Below are 23042 nucleotides of genomic sequence, written 5' to 3'. Positions count from 1 at the left end.
AAAAAAATGGATTTCAAGTTTTGAAAATAGTGCATTTTGTAATGCACTTTTGGATTGTCAATTTTGAAGATTTTCAAGTTTTCATAGATCTGCTTGATCTACAATATTTTTGAAGCTTTAAAATTTTATAATTAGAAATGAAAATATATTTTAAGACTATCACAAAGATTTTCAGTATTGAAACCATATTTCGTGATACTATTTGAAGGTGCACTCTACTTTGATTATTTAGAGCCTCGGTTCTATACAAACCGTACCCTAAAAAATTACGTCTAAAAATCCAACTCAAAAATAGATTTTTAAGAAGTGACTCATTTCTACATAGAGTCATAGAAACCGTGTCCTTCTAAAGATAAAGGGAGACTCCAAAAGGGGAGAAAGGAAGATAGAAAAAGGAACACATCAATTGACATAGCTCAACTATCAAGATAGAGAAACTAAAACATTATATGCTCTAGGAGCGTCTCTCTCATTCACTCACTCACGTAAAACCTTTTTCTTGTTTTTTTTTTTGTTTAGGTGAATCAGTGGGGAGAGGGCCTTGGTAGGAATTGGAGCTTAGGATGTAGCGTTGCAAATTGTCAAGCACTAACTAATTAAGCTCAAGCTTTTTTTCTCACTCATATAAAATCCTTTGTTTTTTTTTTTTGGGGAGAGGGCCTCTACTCTTGATAGGAATTGAGCCTAGAATAGTAGCATTACAAATTGTCAAGTGCCAACCAATTAAATCCAGGCTCTTTTCCTCACTCGTGTGAAACGTTGCCTACAAGTTTTTATCGAACTCTAAATTCTGGGTATATTACCCCCTTAGCCAAGTGACCAAATAGTCTTTCATGCATTCTACATATGCTTGGTAAATGCAAAAATATTGGGTAAAATCACCTCATAAAATTATTTAGATGGTGAAATAAATAAGTTTATCAATAAAGTGATTACTTTTTAAAATATATGTACTCAGCTATCAACAAAATTTCATATGCATTTTATATGTTTATGAAAAGGGAAAAATACTAAATGAGCTCACCTCATAAAACTTCTGGTATGGTCAAATATATAATTTTACCAATAAAGTGATTTCTCCTTTAAAATACTATTTATTTAAGTAGCTTAAGTGTATTTAGCTACCTTCTTAAGGATTTTGTTAAGCAACTTCCTCATTGATTTTATTCTCGGTTTGTAACTTTGAATAAGGGCATTTTGATAATTTAGACTACAAAAGTTACTTGTGCCCAATAACTTAAATACTCTTACTTGTTATATAGAACATACTTTTTCATTAATAATTTTATGTTCTAGTTTTGAAACCCAAACAAATGGGGACATTTTGATAATTTGACCCTACTAATAAATATGCTTAGGATTTGAAAACCGATTTTAATCAATTAGGTAAAGTTACTTAAAAGAAAAATACTAAAATGGCCTCACTTGCTAGGGCAGCTTTTGCAAGTTTCCAGCAAGCTAGTTGAGTGTGTAGCTAAGTAAAATGATATAAATTATTAGTATTTAAAAATCATTAAATCAATTGAGGTAATCACCCTATTGATTTGTTGAGGTGGTTTGGTCAATTTATTGATATTTTCTCTCAAATAATATAGTAAAATAGATAAGAGATCATCTTAATTTCACAAGATTAAGAAGAGATCATCCAAATTTCAAAAAAGCGTTTACGACCCAAAATTCTTTATTGAAAATGGATTCCGATTAAGTTAATTGCCGGAGTCAGTGTGTTCCAGATCCTACCACTCGAAACAAAAACAGAGTGAGAGATCCGCTACTCTAATGGAAATGGAGTTCAGGGAGGGAGTAGGGTTGACTGTTATGGCTCTCACCTGCATTGCTGCGGTATCATACAGCTTGTGGCATCTTGTCTTCCGCCATTATTACCAGCGCCGAAGCCGCAAATGCTGCCAATTTACTGAAGCAGAAGATAAGCCCCAAAACCACTTCAAAAAAGTCTTAGCGGACAACTCTTTCTCCGACTTCAACCATCTCCTTCCACAGGGATCGCATCACCCCGGTATGTACATCTCTATCAGTCTCTCACAACTTCCCTGCAAGTTACTTGTAATGCCTTCCTCTTTTCCTTTTTCTTTTTGTATACTCATTATTTTCTTTATGGTACTTTGAAATTTATATCACTTGAAGTAGAATTCAGTGAGGGGAGTGAAGTTGCTCATGGCATCATTCTACTGTCCATCCAATCTTTGTCACCTTTTTTACTAATATTTCTCACCTTCCTGTGATTTGATAATTATGTATTGTATTTAGTCAGATATTTAACTTTGAATGAAGGAGCTTTTCAAAGAATAAATACTTTATTTATTAATTTATAATTATGACTCTTATGAGGGTGAATTTAACCAGGAAAAATTGTGGACCGGCATCCATATGGAGATGAAATCACATCTTTGTTGGAGAATTCACCACCTACTTTGGACCTCTTTATGGGCATTGAACAGACAAGTATGGATGGATCATACACATGGATACATACACTTCCCCAATTAGAATCGCTTGCCAAGCTTTTATCTAAGGAACGTATCTTTGCTGTTGATACTGAACAGCATAGTTTACGTTCGTTCTTGGGCTTTACTGCTCTGATGCAGGTAGGATGCTGGTGCTTCGAACTATTCAAATAAAATTCCCTCTTTGTATATGTTTCCCATCGATTTGATAGAAATTTTTTTATATTGCAGATTTCTACTGAGAAGGAAGATTATTTGTTGGATACGATTGCCTTGCATGATGTAATGGATGTACTTCGCCCCATTTTCGCAAATCCATCAATATGCAAGGTATATTTTTGTCTTTGATAAGTCATGTTAATAGGAAACAACAAACATATATTTTGTATGCTTTGCTGCAGTTCCATACACAGTTCTTGTGTTGAAAACTCGTTCCATCTTATAACCAACTCTGATACTTTTTATTCATGTGTATGAGTTTGTTGCTTTCATCTTGTAGGTGTAGATGACGAGGTCTTCTTTAGGTTTCTCTATAGGAATTATTAAGGCCTCATTTCGATAGATTGTATCTCTTACGGATTTCTTATCCTTTATCATCAATAAAAGAGCTCTTTTCCTCCTCCTTATCATCATCATTAGAGCCTTTTTCCAACTATTTGGGGTCGGCTATGGAATCATGGTCCACATTTCTGCTCTATCAAGGGCCATACCCTCGGCGAGGCTATAAGGCGAGGCTATAAGTCCCCATATCTAAGCAGATTACGTAGATTCAGGATTCTTGGAAAGTTTTGGCAAAGTTTTATGTTGGATGCCTATCTAACACGACCCATCTTGACCTGGGCTTGGGGTGGGTTAAGCGAAAGTTTAAGGTCCTCACCCTTCTTATACCATCTTCTCCTCAGATTCAAAATAAATAAATAAATAAATAAATTAAAATAAAAGAGATCTTCTCATTCATTTTGTTTTTCTCCAAGGTAGGAATGGGCACCATGTCTCATGAACATAACTTGAATGGATTCATTCTTAGAACACTATTGCTTAGTGGGTTGAGTACACACCAGGGCCTCTTTCATCCCCAATGCTTCTCTAGAAGTGGCATCACAAACTTGAGTAGTATCCTTTTTTTCTCCTTATTCAATATTTATGCAGTGTTTGCTCCCTCAATCCTTCACTGCTGCTCATGTTCTTTCTTATTACAAACCTGGCTTTCTAGCACAAAATGCACAAAATGAATTTCACATGCACCTTAGCAGCATCCACCTACACAAATTCAAATTCCTCCAAGGTAATCGAGTTATATAAAATGAATGCCCCCTGATTGTAAAATGTGCTTGAACATGTCAAGGACCATGGTTTTAGGCACAGTTTGTTGCATGCTTATTTCTATTGCAACTTCTGTATTTGTAATGTTTTACGAGGAAATGGTAAACTTTGTATTTTAAAAAATGATTAACTTTGTATTTATAATAAAAATGTATTACATCAAAGAACAAAAGACGGCAGCCCACAAGGTTGGTGCTCAGACTACAAATGTACAGTTAAAGAGGAGAGAAATATAGTAGTAGAGGGTAGCAAAGGAGACGAGGGAAAAAAAAGAAGAGAAGCAGGCGATGGCTTGGGAGATAAAAGGGTGTGCAAGCCCTATGCCCAAATATAACAACTATATCTTGAATAGGTGCTGTGTATGGTGTCATCGCAGAGATGGGCTTCTTTCCTTCCGCCTGAAGTGACCTCACAGCATATAAGGAAGAGGAAGAGACAATACTATAGAGAAGGAGGGGCAAGGGGCACTAGGGTGAAAGGAAGTGGAGAAGAGAGAGATAGGGATTGGGGTAGTTATGGTAGGGTTAGTCGAGAGAATGGGGTGATAGATGTTAGAGGAAGGGGGCGACAGTGGGAGGGCAGGAAGAAAGAAAGTGCATAAGGAGAGGGATGAGAGAAAAGACCACTAAAAAGAGTATAGAGAGAGTAGGGAGTGAGAGTGAGTAAGAGATTAAGGGGGGGGGGAAGAGTAACAGTCAGGGAGAGCCAAGAAAAGTTATCTCCTGGAATCCCTTTTCTCCCCCCCTTTTTTATCCCTTTTTTTTATTCTTTTTTTCTCCTTTTTTACTATCTTTTTGTTTTTTTTTATAAACTTGCCTAAGAGGGAGAGGAGGGGAGAGGAATAGGAGAGCGAAGAGAGAGGAAGAGGAGAGAGAAGATGTTATAGGGTGTGGGATTTCAAGGGACACAGGTTGCTTGAAGATTACATGTGGGATGGAGCTGCAAAGAAAATCGATATGCTTAAATATGGGATAAAGATGCCATGGCGGCTGTTGTTGGTGACTTGCCTAGAGGATCGTATTGCTAGAGTCTGATTCAACAATTAGACCTTGGAATTGCGACCAAGATTGAGGCACTAGCTTGAGGTCTTCAAGGAGGGCATTTACTTCAGCAGTGGTGGAGTCTGCAGTCCCAATGAATTTTGAAAAGGATAGGAAAATGCCAAACGCATTTGCCAAGGTGCTGCCAATGCCAAAGGGTCCAGGATTTCCAAAAGAAGAGCCGTCCATGTTGAGTTTAAGAAAACCAGGTTGGGGGGGGGTCCACATTGCTATAGTTCTAGTGGGTGTGACAGAGAGGTTCAAAAGGGATTCCCAATTGGGAAGGAAGTGGGTGATTGGAATAGAAGTGAAAATAAGGATGAGTTTAGCCCAGAGGGAGATCAAGGCAGTATTGGATTATGGAGTTCTATATGTCAGATGGCTAGCTATCAGAAGTTCTTTTTGAACAATGCCTGAAGAAGCAGGTCTCTGGCAGTTACCATAATGTGACTTATTCTTTGGCCATTCAGTATGACCATTTTGTTGAGTATACATGCATTGTTTTTTATGTATTTATGGCCAAAATATCTCATATTCATATCTTCACCGCCGGAATTTATTACAAATTGAGCTTTGGACCATTTATGAAAGGGTGGTGTTAGTGGGTCGCCCCACCACTTGGAAACACCACGTGCTTCCCCTTCAAAATCTGTCCTTTTGATGGGTTATGGACCCAAAAACCATTCTTAGCCCCTGCAAATCCATCTCCACCTTAGAAAAACTGATTTGGGGCTTCTAAAACAATGCAAATCTGATTGATCTAGGGTCTATTGAAATGGATGGTCCAGATTGCATATTGAGATGCCATTTAGGATGGAGGAGTTTTAGGGCTCCAAATCCTTCTCTTTTTTCAGTATCTTGCGTGACAGGGGGGGTTCAATAGGATGACTTGCAGGTTTTTGGGTCCTGAATCAACCAAAATATGGAGAAATGAGGAGGCATCACACGTTTTTGGCTGATGCCCCTGTCAAACCAATAGCTTTTCCTTAATGAAATTCAACAAATATTACATAACCTAAGAATTCAACTTCATAAATTTCATGCATGACGATCCAAATTCCAACTTCCAAGCAAACTGGTCATGTTCACCTATCAATATAATGTGCTTTGTTAAAACAAAGTGCTTTTATTGTCAATGGAAGCGATGGAAGCGAATGACAATGTTGCCTCTTTTGTAGTTTTGCAACATGTATATTTACTGAACATTTATCTCAATCTTTCAAGAAAGCAATGAATCTGGTTGAAAGACAAAGGGACAAGCTGAAGTTGCCAAAGTGGATACCTTGAGAGTTGGGAATCACACATTTCCTTTCAATGTTTGATGGCCCTCAAGAATATTCTAGTCTCTAGATGAAATAGTTTCCCCCTCCATGGCAATGGCATCTTAATATATGCCCTGTTGGGAGGTTTTAAATAAGACACTCATCAGGAAGAAATAAACGAGACAGTATCTTCTGGCATGTTGATAAACATAACAAAATTCTTAGTTTAGGATCATGTCAATACATTGATGCGCTTTATTGAGTTCAAAGAGGACATGTTAGTATATGGTAGGGCTGTTTGAAATAGAAAATGAGCTTGGCAGGAGATCTAACTTTCAAAATGTAGTGGGTTGTTTGCTTTTGTTAACTAACCAGTGCAATAGTACCTGAAGTTTAAGTAACTGGGATCCATGTATTAAAAAACAGCACGAGTCGGCCTTCTAGAGGTATGTGGTTGGGATCGGGTGTGTTGGGGAGGAACAAAAATATAACCCAAAAAGGAATGTGGTTGAGGTCAAGGTGGTAGCACCACTTGTGACTCAGCTACTGGTCTCGGCTTCCATTCCTACCAATGCTAACCCCTTACAAAAACTACTAATGGTTTCAAAAATTGCTAACCCACTAATAACAGTTAACGTTAAAAAAAAAAAAAAAAAAACCTAGAAGAACTACAATTGTAATAAAAACATTTTATGTCGTAAACTGATTTTTAATGTAATCTGATGTGATTTACCGATCAAAGTTCAGACTTTCAGTAAAGTATCACCAGCCTAGGGCAAACATTTTTATGTGGGTTCCACGTTTTTTGTTCCATAAATCCAAGAAGATGAGTCCATTTATTGGATTTAAGCAAAGTTAACATTCCAAGTGTGTCATCCATCATGAATTTGTTTGCCCATGTGAACAGCTATTGGATTTACGTGTGTGAGGGTCTTTTCTTAGTCCTCTTAGTGTAGTATTCAATGCACTGAAAGAAATCAAAGAACTGAAAATTTGACTGAAAATAATGGTGGAAGCCTGCAAGCCAAGAATATCCAACTTTGTATCAAGACCAACCCCTATTGGTAGACTCCAAGAAAATCCCAAGTCCATTCTAATTCAAATTAAGTTAGATTCATAATGAAAATATAAGAGGAAATGACCAAAGTACCTTTTATAAATAAAATAATACTACCTTTGACCAAAACAGAAAATGACTTAGCTGTTTTTCTAAAGTACATATACAATCTTAAAAAAAATCTTATAACCAAGAAAATAAATAAACCTTAAGAGCATCCTAAAAACTACATCCCTGAAATTAAATAAAAGAAAATAAAAAATGCAAATCAACATGTCTTGCATTAGAACCCTAAGCTGGTGAAAACCAGTGTTCGCAAATCTAACTGGAACGGTTAACCGGACATGTGCCCGGAAGCGGTTTAACTGGCCTAACTGGTAAACCTGCCGATTCAACCGCTATAACAGAGCAAGTCTCGGGCGGTCAAAAAAGTGTTGAAAAAATTAAATAAAATAAATAAAAAAATCTACTAAAATATGTGAAGCATATAAAGAATGATTAAAACAAAATACATTCAAATGAAGTTCAAAATTAATGAAAAAAATGAATTTTAATGAATCGATTTGTGCGTAGGGGTATTTTTAAATTTTTTTGAAAAAGACGGGAAAATATAAAAGTGAGTGTTAATGACCAAATTTTTTTTTAATCTTTACCATAATGTAAAGAATATTAAAAAATGCATTACAAATCAAATTCTATATTTTTGAGAATTTATACACATTTTTTTTAGATACTGGTTGATCTCCAAAACTGCCCAAAATCGGAACCCACCAGTGGCTGGTTCCGATCTAACCGGGCAGTTAGCGGTTAGATCTAACAGGGCGGTTAGAGGTTAAATTGGCCTGTTTTTCCAATAGTGGTGAAAACAAAAATGTTATCGTCGAATTAGCAGTGGCTTAAGGTGGTGAACAATGCATGAAATCCACAAACTTCTTCAATCGCACCTTCCTTTTGGCTTTAAGAATATGGTTTGTAGGGAGAGGTCCTCAAGAAATGGATTTTGATATGCATGTCGAGAAGTTGATTTAAACATATCAAATTCACCTATCCTTGAATTTGCATCGAAAACTTCAGACTTAGAGTTGAAGCCTTTAGAGACATTTTTTGCCAAGTTCCTTGGGCAAATCAGCAGCTTGTTTTGATGTCCTAGGGCTCATGCTGGTGTTTTCGAAGGGGTAATAATGGGCTTCTGGCACCTAAATGAAAAGTTATGCTCTCCAGAAGGTGCATTACCCAAAAATTGCCTAAATTGAATTACCCAGATTGGAGAGAGTACCAACTATTTGTTTCTCAGCTCTGCAAGTTATATGAAGAGAACTAGTAATCCTTCGATGGATCAAACCCTTTTGGGGCTTCAGCATTGAAGGGAATATCATCAACCACTTCTATTTTACTCTATATGACAAACTCACTAGTAGCTTGATCATACATGCCTCTAACACAAAGGAGCAAAAATGTAATATTACCCTCACCCTTGGTTTTAGCTTTTCATGCTCCTTTGTTGTAATAACACCCACAACCTCCAAATTTTCATCATACAGAAGATGATAAACTTCACCTTTCCCATTACTATTATGGGAATTGTTTGTCTCCATAAGCTCAATTGCAATTCCTTCACCATTGCCTTGCTCTTCATAACAAATCGCTTCACTACAAGATCTCATTTTTCATCATAGATTGGACAATCTATGAGATCTTGTTCTTCACTGTGGACTGGTTCGTCATCAAAAAACGAATCATCCATAGGACCTTACCAAAGATTAGACTTCTTATAGGATTCAGGAAGAGTGATTCAAACTAAAAACCTGAAAACATACTTCGATCCTCAAACACAATGAGATTATCTCTTAGCTAGTTATGAAGTGAAATAATTTTTGATACTTGAACCATCACTACGATTGGATTTGGATATGCCATAATCATGAATGCCTAAATGTCGATTAGAGCGGGTCGGTTACACCTCGTGCACCACTTCTTCGAAACTCCTTTAATTCGAATCATAGTTAAGGGACCCTTGTGGGTAGGGTGACGATCCCGGTTCGGAATTTCGATCCCACGGTTCTTGCAACGGATCTTGTAAGGACCCCGGTTTTCAAATTTGGGATCTCGCTCCCAAAAAAAGGGGACCATGTTCCATCCATCAGTGGAATCCAGGTCCATTTCGAAATAGATCCCCACTCTTATCAACCATGGTCTAAGGTTGTGATACATTAAAATCTTGGGTTCCATGTTTGTGGGATCTACTTTCATTAACCGATGATAACAGGTTAGAGATTTCCATTGTCTCAAGTTCCCATTATTTAGGAATCATAAGTTCCATGATAAAATTCAATCCCTTTTTTGTAATACTCTTTCAGCAATACAGTGTTAACTTTTATCAAAAGAAAAAATCCAATCCCTTTTTCTCAGAGCACGAAGGTCCATTATTTTAGATTCTTAATTTGAACTAGGCATAGTCTAGAGCGACCCATTGTTTTATTAAGTCTTATTGTGTAAGCCATCCCTCTTAGTTGTGAGAATATATGTTTCATTTAAAATGTTATATTTATGATGTCCTATTATTTTAGATTCTTAAATCACAATGATGAATCCTCTTAGTTCTGAGATGTGAATATATGCTTTTATTTCAAGCTTTAAAAAGTTTCTTTTACATATGAGAGAGAGAGAGAGGGAGAGAGTAGTTCATCTTGTCCTCTAGCTCCTTAGGAGGGCCAACTTATGAGAAACAATGGAAGTAGAGGAGACTACATTCCAAGAAGATAACCCTTGAGTGGTAGGATTTTGAGTTTCTAGGGGCTTCGCGGGAATGGTGCGTGCCAAATGTGTGTCATGGCCTGAAGATGTAGTAGGAGGGACATGCCTTGTTAAGGGAGCACTTTGACGAGCCTCATCATCAGCTTCAAGGTGGTCTCCTAATGCTTCTAATTCCCCAGCATCATTCTCAAGGTGGTCATCATCAGAATGAAAATCCCATCCTTTGTACTTCTCTGTATAGTCTGATCGCAATCTACTTAACAACTTGTCATTGTAGTGAACATAAACCAATGACTTGGAGAGTTAAACATTTAACCTATTTCGCTTAACACTATGAGTATAACTATACATATTCCAGCACCTCTCAGCACATGACGAGTTGACACTCTGAGACAACACCTTAACAACTAGTGAATAATTCAGGAACCCACCACCATATGGATCCCACCACGAAACAAGTGACATTGTTCCTCTATTGGAAATGGATATCGGGAGTAAGAAGACTCTGACTCCTTTATTACTTACAAAATCACTTGTGTTGTCATATTCTGCCCCTCTCATTCTCGTCTGGGTAAGATGTTGATACTTCTTTATCGTGGTGCGACTTTAGCCTCTTCTCCCCACCAGGAGTTGGCATAGTTAACCATTCCCGAAAGTGATACTTAAGACTCAAAACATATTCTAAACATAGTTAAGAATCTCGATATTAGAACAGGAGGAATCCCTACTTAAATCTCGTTTCGTTAACCGAGGGTACTCATACTAGCTCTACTTGACAACCTCATTTTTATGTATAGTGGAGCTTAGATTCCCACTAGTCAAAACATCGAACTCATTGACATGGGATCTCGCTCCCTAAAACTAAGGATCCCGTTCATTGTCTTGATCATTGTACGGACACCGATCCTAACCTCAGGGAGCTTCCTCTATAAGGCGGTTCAGTGAATCCCGAACCGATCCCACTCCTGTCTCCAACAACTATGATTTGAATTGTTTTTGACGTACCTAAAATGGCAATTCCTCGATTCTCACATTTAGATCATTGAATTCCGCCCATATAACTTAGACATCGCCACTACAACTGCGTCCAGGTTAGGCTTCTTTAGCGACCATCATGCAACTTTGTAAGTGTCACAACCCTGCCCCCTGACCCCTACCATACCACACAGGAGGGCGACAGAGTGCGGGATCGTGACCGGAGGTCGCGAACACCACTCAGGTGGGAGTGAACTCAACGCATTATAAAGGAAGGAAATCAGAGCAAACCACAAAATAAAATATAACTCCCACAAGGGCCATAGAAAAAGTCAGATAAATAAAAACTGAAAGGTTATATATATATATATATATATATATATATATATATATATCTATAAAAATAAAAACTAAAAGGTTATGTATATAAATAAATATTTATATATATATAGCCTTTTAGTTTTTATTTATCTGACTTTTTCTGTGGCCCTTGTGGGAGTTTATGTTTTATTTTGTGGTTTGCTCTGATTTCGTTCCTTTATAATGCGTTGAGTTCACTCCCACCTGAGTGGCGTTCGACCTCCGGTCGCGATCCCGCACTCTGTCATCCTCCGGCGTGGTATGGTAGGGATCAGGGGGCGGGGTCGTGACAGTAAGTGTCTCGGGCACTTTGGAAATGGACTTGCCAACTAACATGGTGGAGAATTTACAAGAAGAAATCAAAGAACTGAAAATTTGATTGAAAATAAAAGTGGAAGCTTATAGGCCAAGCTTCTAGCTATCTCTAAGTAAATCCTTAAAAAAATAAAAAACCCTAAAAATACATCCATGGAATTCAATAAGGAAAAAGTTTATATGAGGCTGCAACCTTATTCCTGTGTTTCGAAGTAGGAAAACCTTCGAATCGATCATCTCGACCTCGAGATGTATGGATATAAAGAAAAAACAAAAGAATTCCAAGTCGAGAAAAAGTAAACCTTCTAACAAGTTATCTGGACCATTTGTTTTCAAGATTTTCAAATGTTTATAAATCTACTCGATTTGTACTAATTTTCGAATTTTCAATGTCATGATTAGGTCGAATACAAATTTTCAAGCCATCATAAGGTTCCTGACACTGAAATTTAGAAGCGTACTTACTTCTACAGTACAAGGAGGCAACCTATGTAAACCTCACCCATTAAATAAACATAAAAAATATGAATCCCAATGTGTCCTGCACCACCACTCTTAGAGTTAACAATAGCATCATTTGACAGCCACTTGGGTGTCGTTTTGAGAAGCTGAAGAAATTGAATTTATTGCCACTCAATTTGGGAGAGATTTGTATGTGGTTTTTCTCTCCACCTGTTAGATCAATGATGGGCCTATTTTGGATATTTTTACAAAAGAGAGGGAGAGAGTGAAATGTCCTTTTCATGTAAAAGAATGGTAAGTATAGAATTCTTTCCTTTGTTCAATATGTCGTACATGTTTGGAAAGTTCAGTCAATTTTCATTTCTTTTGTTTACCGCTATATGCTTAAATGAGTTAATAAGACCTATTGGCCTTGTGGTTTCATACATAAAGGTATATAGATAAATCTTTATATTCATATTGATAGGTTTATGGTAGTAGATCTTTGTGGAGCTTTTTTATCTTTTTGTCTTCAGTATTCTATAAATTAAATTACACAAAATCAGTTGCTAGTTATGTCCTGGATAACACTTATCCCTGGTGATTTCGTGAAATATATGGATAGAAACTTGATAATTATTTTTGGGTTTCTTGCAAAACTCAGCATGTAATTCCAAAAACCTGTGACATGCATGAGCTGGTTGGTATTCTTTTTAACATTTGGACCATCTAACACTATAACCAGTCTGCATGTTATTTCAGATCCTTCACAATCTGCATTTCCTCCCTAGAAACTATGGATACGTAATATTGTGTGTGTTTGCGTGCTGCATTCATTGCCAAGCACTTACTTCTTTTCCTTCTCCTTGAATCTTCTACTAATCATATCCCCCAGAATACTAGGTAGGTAACTCGCAGAAAGCCGACAATTCATGCAAGAAATGTGATGTAGGATGCTGATCACTTCAATATCACAGGGATCTTCACATGCATAAAATGGTACTGGAAATGAATTATGTAATATATATCTAGACACCTGGGTCAACGTGAAATAAATCCAACTAGTCTTCTCTTGGATATTGCCCCATCTTCATTTCGTCCTACACTATAAAATGAGCATCTACCACTTACTTTTTGAACTGATGGGCAGAAGATGGTTCTTAAACATGTTTCCAGTACATAGCTTTATCTTGCTACTGACTGCTATATCCAATTTCTTTTGATGGAATTGAATGATGCATTTATCGTTTGTCATATCTGAGTTTTATAACAGGCATATGGTATCTGTTAATTGGCAACTACTTCTTTCTTTGCAGATATTGCATGGAGCTGATAATGATATTCTGTGGCTTCAACGAGATTTTCACATCTATGTAGTGAACTTGTTTGATACTGCTAAAGTAAGCTGTTCACGTTCTATGAAGATGTAGATTTTATGTAAGGAATACCTGATCTAGCGATGGTTAAGTGAAGTTTATTTCATTTACAAGAATGGATGTGCAGTTGGCTTTGCCTTTTCCCAGATGAGCTTGGGCTTGTTTTTCTGTTTGGTTTGCTGGTTATATTTCATAGATTGGGAATGAATATGTAACCTATTTGCATTAAGGTATCATATTTTACCTCTTTGTACGAACACTGTTCTTACATTTGGCTAAATTATCCTGCATCAGTTTTTATTAGACTGTTGAATCTCAATTATTTTGTGATAGGAGATAAAGTGGAATTTTTTTTAGCATTAAATCCTCAATAACTGTGATGGATATGAATGATCCAGTATACTTGCGCAAATGTTTACAACCTCATGGGCTTCACTAGCAATAATTCCATTTTCAAATTTCTGTTAAAACTGTCCAATGGAATGGTTATATCTAGAGCATACATATTTCTGCATGTTGCCTGTGTGATACTTCGGTTTTTCTGGTTATTCAGTGTTTGTTGCACCCTAAGTCCGTGAATGGATTTCTCATATTTGTGTTTGACAGGCGTGTGAGCTGTTGTCTAAACCGTACAAGTCATTGGCCTATTTGCTTCAAAGTTATTGTGGAATATCATCCAACAAATTGTTGCAGGTTGTACTCCGGGCATTCAAAGATGAAGAGTACTCTTTCCATTTAAACCTCACACTTGGGTTTCTTTCATTATTTTTAGAGACTGTTTTCTTGTGTACAGGGTGAAGCAATTTTAGTGCATGTTATTTAATTGTGTTTTTCTTTTTTCTCTTTTTCTTTATGAATGTCATGTTTATTGTTTGTTTCAGATAAAGTTTATTGTACCTTAAATTTATTTTATAACTAAATTTAACCTTCATATGACTTGCATACCCATGTGTGCCTGTAGGGTAAGCACACAAGGTTGCAGGACTTTTGCTTGTATCATATTTCTCTCTATGGGCATGAAAGAGCTTTACAACCTACATATACTTAGGTGTTCTTCTTTGAAAAATTGCATGCTAGTGCCCCTTCCCAAACTGACTCTTCATGAAAATCCTGGGAAATCCTTCCAAGTCTCCTACTGTCCTACATTTGAGGCAATAAATGGCTTGCATCCCATCTGCTCGCCGTTGAAGGTCACTTTAGCTCTCTAAACATCGCAAAAAGGATCTAAGGTTAACAAAAATATTCATAGAGATTTATCATTCCTATGCGATGAACCAGGCCTTTCTGCTCTGTTTGTGCTCAGGCTTGGGTGACACAAGGTATAACTTTAAAAAAAAATTAGCAGTTCACGGAAGAAAAATAGATAGAACACAATTGCAATAACATATCTATATCTCCCAAAATATGGTTGAGAATATTATGAAATTTTCATGGAGGTAGAATACTCAAAACCAAACAAAATAGTCATACCTTGCACCAAGGAATGTCACTAACCCATGATGAACCAGGGGCTTGAAGGCCTCTGAAATTTGCAAGCAAAAATGGCAAACTGTTTCTTGCCCAAGATCACCACTCCCTATGACTTCTTACAACCCTTATTGTTTCCCTGGACTAGTTTGGAGGCAAAGATTTCTTCTTCAAGGTTTCTTGGAGATGGAGTTGCAGAGACTCAAATTGAAGGAAGAAAGAAACAAGGTACATCCCCTTAAAACTGCTTCATGGAAAACCTTCGCCTTTCCAATGCACCACCCTCTCTCTCTTTCCACTATTTTCTCTCTTCAAAACCATCCTAGGGATTCTCTAGCTCTCCACGAATCTCCCGCTCACTTTTTTGGTTCATAAGAGAAGGTGAGAAGCGAAGAGGGTATGCTCTATATGGACATGGTTTAGGGGTATTTAGGAAATAAAGTTCTTTGCGTTCTACTAGAAGTGGGAAACCTAAGGGATGAGAGATTAAATCGTAGCCATCAACCCTTGATCAGCCTTCATGATCCAAGGGCTGGAATCACACCCTTATCCTAATAGGAATCTTTCCAATAGTCTTCCAATTTTATTAGGATTGCACCTTCTTAGAATTCCTTGTTTACTTGAAGTCCTAAACCAATCAGACCTGGTCCTAACTAACCTGAATTCTTGTAGAAGATAATTCATAATCCCCTGGAATCATTATAATCCTAGGAGATCTACAATCTACCTCATTGTTTAAGAATTAATAATACAAAAAAAAAGATCTTGGAAACCAAAACAGAGTGGTGCATGCCAGCCATGGGCCCCACATATGAGCACCACACGGCACCCATTGGAATGGGCCTCAAGTGACCACATTTGGCCCATGTGTGGCCCCCAAATGTGTATTCTGGTGTGACCCACGTGACAATTATATTCTTGCCCTACTCGTTTGCAATTTCCAAGAATGGTGCAAAAAGAAAATTATTTTTCAGAAAATTCCTTTCTAAGAAAACAAATTTATATATGCTAAAAAATCCTATTGTATTTTAAATAAAATAACACAAGATTGAGGCAGCCAAAAATATTTTTCTTTCTCAGAAAACATGAAAGAAAGAAAAACTAGGAAAGATATCCTTGGAAGATTGAGCGTGCTTGGTAAGGAAAATTACTTTCCACTAAGCACTCTTAGATAATCTCATAATCACTACCTACATCTCATTGGAAGATTGAGCATGCTTCAAAAGTAAAATTACTTTCCACTAGGCACTTCTAGAGAGCAATCATGATCACTACCAACCTTCAAACCAACCCAATAAACTCATGACCCGCAAGTGCTCTCATTCAAGGGCCTCATCAAATCCAACAAAGAAATAGACATCATTTCCAGAAAGAGAAAGTTCACTCAGGATTGCAGGTGTGTCCTTTAAGAATAAGTAATATCCAGCCAATTAATTCTGGTGATGACCAAGAACCTTCTTGAAAGGTGTGGCTATATGGAACTCAAGGTATTAAATTCAAAAATCTCTTGTTACTTTTATTCCAAATATTTGAATTCCATTTACATATGCTACAATATATTGCTGAAAATAAGCTCTAAATACAACTTAGGATCTTTATTTTACTGGCAAGAGAAATAGAAACTATCCAAGAACTTTAAAATAGCCTTTATAACAATTTTTAACACAATATAGGTTTTTGAAAAATTACAGAAAAATAGAAAATAAAACTGAGAATAAATAAAAACTAATGGGAAGACTTACTGAAAGATACATGGAGTTACCCAACCAGGACTTGGTACACCCCACATTCGATTCCTTGACCAATGACGCACTTTTCCTCTTTAAGGTGTTGCCAGAAATTCTTAGATGGGGAAGCTTTGTAGGCTACCCTTTTTTCTATAGGGTTTAAGAGAGCTAAAAAATAACCTAGGGTTTATACAAACCCTATTGGAACAAAATAGTGCTGATCTCGGAGTTCATATCTCTCTAAGTTAAGCTTCTCTCTTCTTCCTTTGAAAAATACAGCAATCCTACTTTAGGGTTTCTCCAAGAAAAATAGGCCACCTCTATTTTTTTCTTCCAAAGACAAAAACATAGAGAGAGAGAGGTGGCGTGCCTCTCTTTTGGTTGAAAGAGTGAGAGAGATAGGTGCCGTGAGAGAGGGAAAAAGAGGTCCCTACCCAATTGCTTAATGAGGGGGAGAGAGAGATCCCCCAAATTGGTGCGTGGGGGGAGAGAGAGGTCTCCCCAAATTGGTGATTTGGAGAGAGATCTTTCGGAGAGAGAGGAATAAGATCTAATGGTTAGATCTCAAATAGATTCAAACTCCTTGTTAAATAAAAGAAAACTTGTCTCCTAGTTTGCCTTATCTAATTTTCAACAAAACCTTTTAGGGCAATTAGGAAATTGAGAGATTAATCAGAGCCATCGATCCCAAAAATCAGCCATCGTGATTTTGAGTGGATAAATTAGGAACCTTATCCCTTTACATTTTGATCCAATCCACTTCTATTTAAAATCAAACCAATCAAATTCAAACTTTATCCCTTTTAAATTTGAAATCAAACGTAAAATGATTTCTAGATAAATCTAATATAGATTTCCCACAATATTGGGAAACTCTCATCTTTAGATTTATCATGTTTAAATTTGAATTTTAAAGAAATAAGGGGGTGTGCCTCTTACTCCCCAAAACAAATGGCGAGGGGGATTTTCCCCATATTTTCCTCAAAAAGTGGTGAGCCAATATTTTACCAAACATAGTGGCGTGCCCCTATTTTGTTAAAGTATTTGGCATGCCACCTTTTAGCTAGAAAGGTGGCGTACTCCCCCTTTAGCAAAAAAAAAAAAAAAAATAGGGCGTGCCAGATATGTTATACAAAAATAGGGCGTGGTCCCTAGGGTGCATGGCGTGCCACATGTGGGGTTGGATCCGTGGTCCCACGTGTTATTTTTAAAGCTCTGAAATTTTTAAAAGTACCCTTTTATGAAAATTTACAAAAGAAACAATATTTTAAAATTCTGAAAAAATATTGAAAAATCAAAGAAATATTTATAATACCTAGATAAAATATACTAGGAGTTGACTGGTACCAGTAGGTCAAAATAGGCGACACTAAGGGCACTCCACTCGCCCCATAAACCATGATCCATATGTTCTATTATCCAACCCAACAAAGTCCCATGACCCACAGTCTCTTTGTAGGGGCTCATGATTGGCTTGTCAAAGTTGGATAATAAAACAATAGGACTATGATTCTAGAATGTAAATTACAGTCCCCCCCCTTTAAGAGCAAGTTTAGCACCTGTCACTACGGTGCAAATGGGGCTCTCTCAATGCACATGTACATGTATACCCTCTAAAAAGGGTTGCTTCGCATGCGGCTGTCATATGTACATGCTATGCTGAAGTTTGTTGAGGATTTGACCCTTGCTCTTATAGGCCTACAACTACACACAGGAGAACACACAGTTCTCTTGACCTACAAACATGACCCCTGGGCATCTCTCCGACCTCAATAAGGGATGACCCTTGGGCATCTCTCGGTTGTGCCACATGCCCAAGGCTAAGGGTTTTAGACATGACCAGGGCCATAAACCACTCAATCCTTAGTCAATCAACTCACACTCCCATTGAAGTGCATATTTCAGTATACATCATTTTTATAAGCTCTCTAGACCTTTAAAGGCCACAAAACCCAACACTTCTTTCAAAAAAAAAAAAAAACAACAACATTTCTTTTTTTTGGGTAAGTCAGTGGGGGAGAAAGCCCCCTACTCGTTTTTTATTAATAGAAGAGCAAAGAAAAACAATTAAGATACAACCCTATGGTAGGGCACCGGGGCGAGCAGCTGCCCTCTTAGCTAGGGCATCAGCAACCATGTTAGCCTCACAAAAGACATGTGTAATGGACCATCGATGAGAAGACAGTCTAGTGCAACAATTGTTTACAATCATCTTTAGCCTCCATGGAGCATTGCATCGATTCTGAATGACATTCACAAACAATGCCGAGTCACTTTCAATCTGAATTGGAAAGCAATTACTTTGAATAACCAATTGAACTCCTTCCTCAAATGCCAAGAATTCTGCATGGTTATTAGAAGCAAAACCAAAATGCTTTGCGAAAGCAGCAATAAAGCGGCCCGCACTGTTCTTGATAACTCCACCACCACTTGCTAAACCTGGATTTCTCAAGGAAGCACCACCAATATTGAGTTTGTAATTATGAGTCTCAGGAAAAGACCACGCTACCAAAGTAAAGGACTCATCCCCCTGCTGCTGCCAAGTTATCCGAAGGTTACTAATGATGGCCTTTTTTAATAAATTAAAAGACCACTTCTTAACTTCTGCTAGTGCCTGCACATGTAGGGTAATCCTTTTCACAATAAGCTCTCTCCTGGTGGGTCTTTGACTCAAAAAGTCTTCTGTTTTGTTCTTCCCATAGAAACCAAATAGCAGTAAAAAAGATGGAAGACTAAATATTACGAAGTCCGTGTGATATAAACCTGAAAAGTAACCACCACCTAAGTAAATCAGGGACAAAGGTACCGAGGACAAACCTTTTTCGGCATCTCGAAGCGAGTGATCTCCATACACCATGCATAAAGGCACATTGGAATAATAGATGGAAAAGATTGTCATCATGGTTACTACAAAAGGGATATAAAGAGTCCAGTTGCATGCCTCTCTGCTATAATAGGAATGAAGTGGGCAATCGATTATGCAAGGCCAGCCATGAGAATCATTTCGCCCTTGAGTGGCATTTGGAGGACCAAAGTCACGGAAATAGGTTGTGATGAACCTTGATGCCTAATAAAATCCCATGCCCTTTTAATAGAGAATGATCCATTAGCAGAATGAATCCAGACCAGTGAATCTTTCTTGGGCTGTAGAGGGAGAGTATAATTCTCAACCTCTCTCCATATATTCCTCAAAAAATCAGATGTGGGATGTGGCAGAACCCAAGCTTGAGGTACTCCTCTGATAAAGTCTGAAACCCTCCTTACAGCAGCCCCCAAATATTTCTGAATGTTATCATCGTGGAAATCTGAACGTGACTGATCTGCTAACCATGGGTCCATCCAGAAATCCACCATCTAACCATTATCAACATTCCACTGTACATTGCCTCTCAAATGAAACAAACCAAGTAAAATCCCTTTCCATGCATGAGAACATCCTCTTCTGCCTTCAACCTACCAAATAGAAAAATTTCTAAAATATCGATGTTTGAAGAACCGTGCCAACAACGAGGATGGATTTTCTAAAATTTTCCTTGCTAACTTCATCATTCCTGTAATATTGAAATCCGCCATATCCCTTACCGCAAGACCTCCTTCAGCCATAGGGAGGCACACTGTTTTCCATTTTATAAGATGAACAGCTTTTTTTTTTGCTTCACCGGCCCATAAGAAGTTTCTCTATAGTCTCTTTATCATAGTACATGTTTTCTTTGGGAGAATGAAGGATAACAACTAGAAAATCAATGAAGCCCCCAGTACAAATTGAAGCAACTGAATTCGACCAGCACATGAGAGGCATAAAGGCTTCCAAGACCCAATCTTACCGAACACCTTACCCGCCAGACTATGACAATAACTGTGCCTCAGATGTCCACGAAATAATGGTAGGTCCAAATAGCGGACAGGAAGAAACCCTTCAACAAACTTTAACTCCCTCAGAATTCTCCCCCGTCCTCCCCGTGGTGCACCAAAGAAAAAGACCTTGCTTTTAGATGAGTTCATAATCTGACTAGTACTCCTCTCAAACTTTTGAATAAGTTCAAGCTGTAGAGATGGATGCCTCACAGAAAATAAGCACATCATCAGCATAAAAAAATGAGAGACCCCATAGTCACACCCTGAAGGAAACGCCCTGGGAACCATGCCTTGCAACATAGCACAATCAAGCTGTCTACTAAAAAATCCATGACCAACAAAAAAAGATAAGGAGATAGAGGATCCCCTTGCCTCAAACCTCTCTCACCTTTAAAAAAACCTTTGGGTGAGCCATTCTTCAGAACAAAAGAAGAATTAGTGGAAATACACAAGTGAACCTAAGAAACAAATAACTCAAGAAAACCTAAAGCATGCATCCTACCCACTATAAAATCCCAGGACACTCTGTCATATGCACTGCTCAAATCGATTTGCAGACACATTTTAAGCCAATCTGAGTTCCTATGGCAAAGAGACATAAGTGCCTACCTTTAAAAAATGCAGCCAGCCTAGGGTCGATAAAATCAGCATGAACAACTCGTAGGCGATTAGAAATTATTTTGCTGATGATTTTGTATAAGACATTACGCAACCCTATAGGTAGAAAATCTTTCATCACCCTAGGTGCATCCACTTTAGGAATCATACAAATGAAGGTGGAATTGATTTGCTTGAGCAGCTTACCCTTAGTGCAGAAATCTTTAAGGACCAGAAAAAGATCCTTTTTAATGACTTCCCATCCAAACTTATAGAATTCCACTGAAAAGCCATCTTGTCGTAGAGCACTTACATTTTTCATATCCCAAATGCATGTTTTAATCTCCTCCATAGTTACTGCGTTCACTAGTTTGTCCTTCTGAGAAGAATTGAGATGAAATGGCGGCAAGACCTGATCAACCATGTAAAGGTCAATATTGCTCTCCTGAGCCAATAAGTCTTTGAAGTAGCCAATCATATGATTTTCAGTATCAGCCTCAGTAGACAAGAGATTCCCATTCTGATCTTTCAAAGAGATAATTCTACCAGTCGTCCTTTTGACCACAGTCGATAAGTAAAAATATTTGGTATTGGAGTTCCCCTCTTTTAACCAGTTTTGTCTTGATTTTTGCCTCCAGAATCTTTCTTCATTGGCCAGAAGAGTTTGCAATTTCTGATTATACTCTTTTTCCTGAGACAAGAATGTCTCATTGGAAGGATCCATGTGTAAACGATCATGCAAAGATGATAGTTGAATTCGAACTATAGCAATGGACTCCCCAACAAAACCAAACACCACCTTGTTTTATAACCGTAGGTCAGCCTTGAGCCTCTTAAGTTTAGCCACAAAGCGATACATGGGAGTACCCCCTACTTGGCCTCGCCACGAATTACAACTAACATCTAAAAAACCATGATGCTGCTCCCACATAGAGAAATACTTAAAAGGTTTGGGCCCAACTGGATCCTGATAAAAAATAGAGACGAGTAAGGGACAATGATCTGAGGTTCCTTTAGGGAGTAACTGGACTTTGGATTCAGGGAAGGCCAAAATCCAATCAGTAGTTGCTAATGCTCAGTCCAACCTTCTTTTAATGCATCTTTTGCTCAACTGGTTTTTAGACCAGGAGAACCATCCTCTGGCTACACCAAGATCAGCAAGAGCACAATCCGTCATTACTTGAAAAAAATCGCCTGAATCTGGTGGTAGAGAACTGCTCCCCTCCTACTGATTCTAAGGGATCCAATAGCGTATTAAAATCCCCTAGTACCAGCCAGGGAAGAGCAATAGTTGCTCCTAAGGTCCTCATATGATCCCATAGCAAGGCCCTTTGGGACACATAATTAGAGGCTTACACTCCTGAAATCACTGAAATGTTTCTGTTACAGATACGGGTAGCCTCCACAATAATCGTTTGATCATTTACATCAATTAGTTTGATTGAGTAAATTAGAGGATTCCATAAGACTCAAATTTTGGATTTACCCTCAACTTCATTAGCAATAAAGTTATTATAGAATCCCAACTTTTTTTACCAACTACGGCTCAGCTCCACAGGAAGTTGAGTTTCCAATAAGAAAATAAGACCAAGATTATGTTGCGCTTTTAAAACCCCAATATCCGATATTCTACCCCAGCCCTGAAGGCCCCTAACATTCCAAGCAGCAATAGACATAAATAAAATCAAAGGTTTGGACATTCGATAAGTGAAACCTTAGCTTTAGGAGCTGTGAGAGCACGCTGAGCCTTACGGGTAACCCCATCTTGTCACCAATGGAAGCTGAAGTTAATCCTTTTGTATCACCTGTAGCTGATGAAGAATAGCCCCTCTTGTCACCAGCAGCTGCCAAAGAGACTTTTAATTGTGACCTAGTTCGAGCATGAATAAGCTTCTCAATATTCGCATGATCTTGCACTTGTTTACTAGAACCATCCACCTTATCGGCTATGTGCTTAGGATTGTGATCACCAACAATATTCCCCATGCATCCTCTAGCGTGTCCCCTTGTGGCCCAATCACACCGTTA

At 37.9% G+C, this 23042-nt stretch overlaps 1 protein-coding gene and 1 pseudogene across 6 annotated transcripts in view; one reads left to right on the top strand and one right to left on the bottom strand.

Moving 5' to 3' along the window:
- Window positions 1–1741: 1741 nt before the first annotated feature.
- Window positions 1742–23042, top strand: part of LOC18445713 (Polynucleotidyl transferase, ribonuclease H fold protein with HRDC domain-containing protein) — a 54546-nt gene continuing 33245 nt past the window's right edge. For 3 of the 5 annotated variants that reach the window (XR_016049324.1, XM_088858231.1, XM_020674432.2), the window contains exons 1-5: window positions 1742–2017; window positions 2365–2606; window positions 2697–2795; window positions 13309–13392; window positions 13975–14061. Coding sequence is in view for 2 of the 5 variants with exons in the window: in XM_020674432.2 (XP_020530091.1) it covers window positions 1780–2017; window positions 2365–2606; window positions 2697–2795; window positions 13309–13392; window positions 13975–14061 (750 nt within the window). In the remaining 3 variants the exon portion in view is untranslated. Of the gene's footprint in view, window positions 2018–2364; window positions 2607–2696; window positions 2796–13308; window positions 13393–13974; window positions 14091–23042 lie in introns of all 5 variants that reach the window. The other 2 variants (XM_088858230.1, XM_088858232.1) reach the window with 1 other exon arrangement.
- LOC148783139 (uncharacterized) lies at window positions 18384–22651 on the bottom strand (annotated as a pseudogene). The gene is made up of 2 exons (XR_016047931.1): window positions 21222–22651; window positions 18384–20991 (listed from the first exon to the last, which is right to left on the bottom strand). The product of XR_016047931.1 is annotated as an uncharacterized LOC148783139 (transcript).

Source organism: Amborella trichopoda, chromosome 2 (genome assembly GCF_054954075.1).
Source record: "Amborella trichopoda isolate Santa Cruz 75 chromosome 2, AtrichopodaSantaCruz75HAP2 v2.0, whole genome shotgun sequence".
NCBI lineage: Eukaryota > Viridiplantae > Streptophyta > Magnoliopsida > Amborellales > Amborellaceae > Amborella > Amborella trichopoda.
This window is presented reverse-complemented; position numbering and strand designations above follow the sequence as displayed.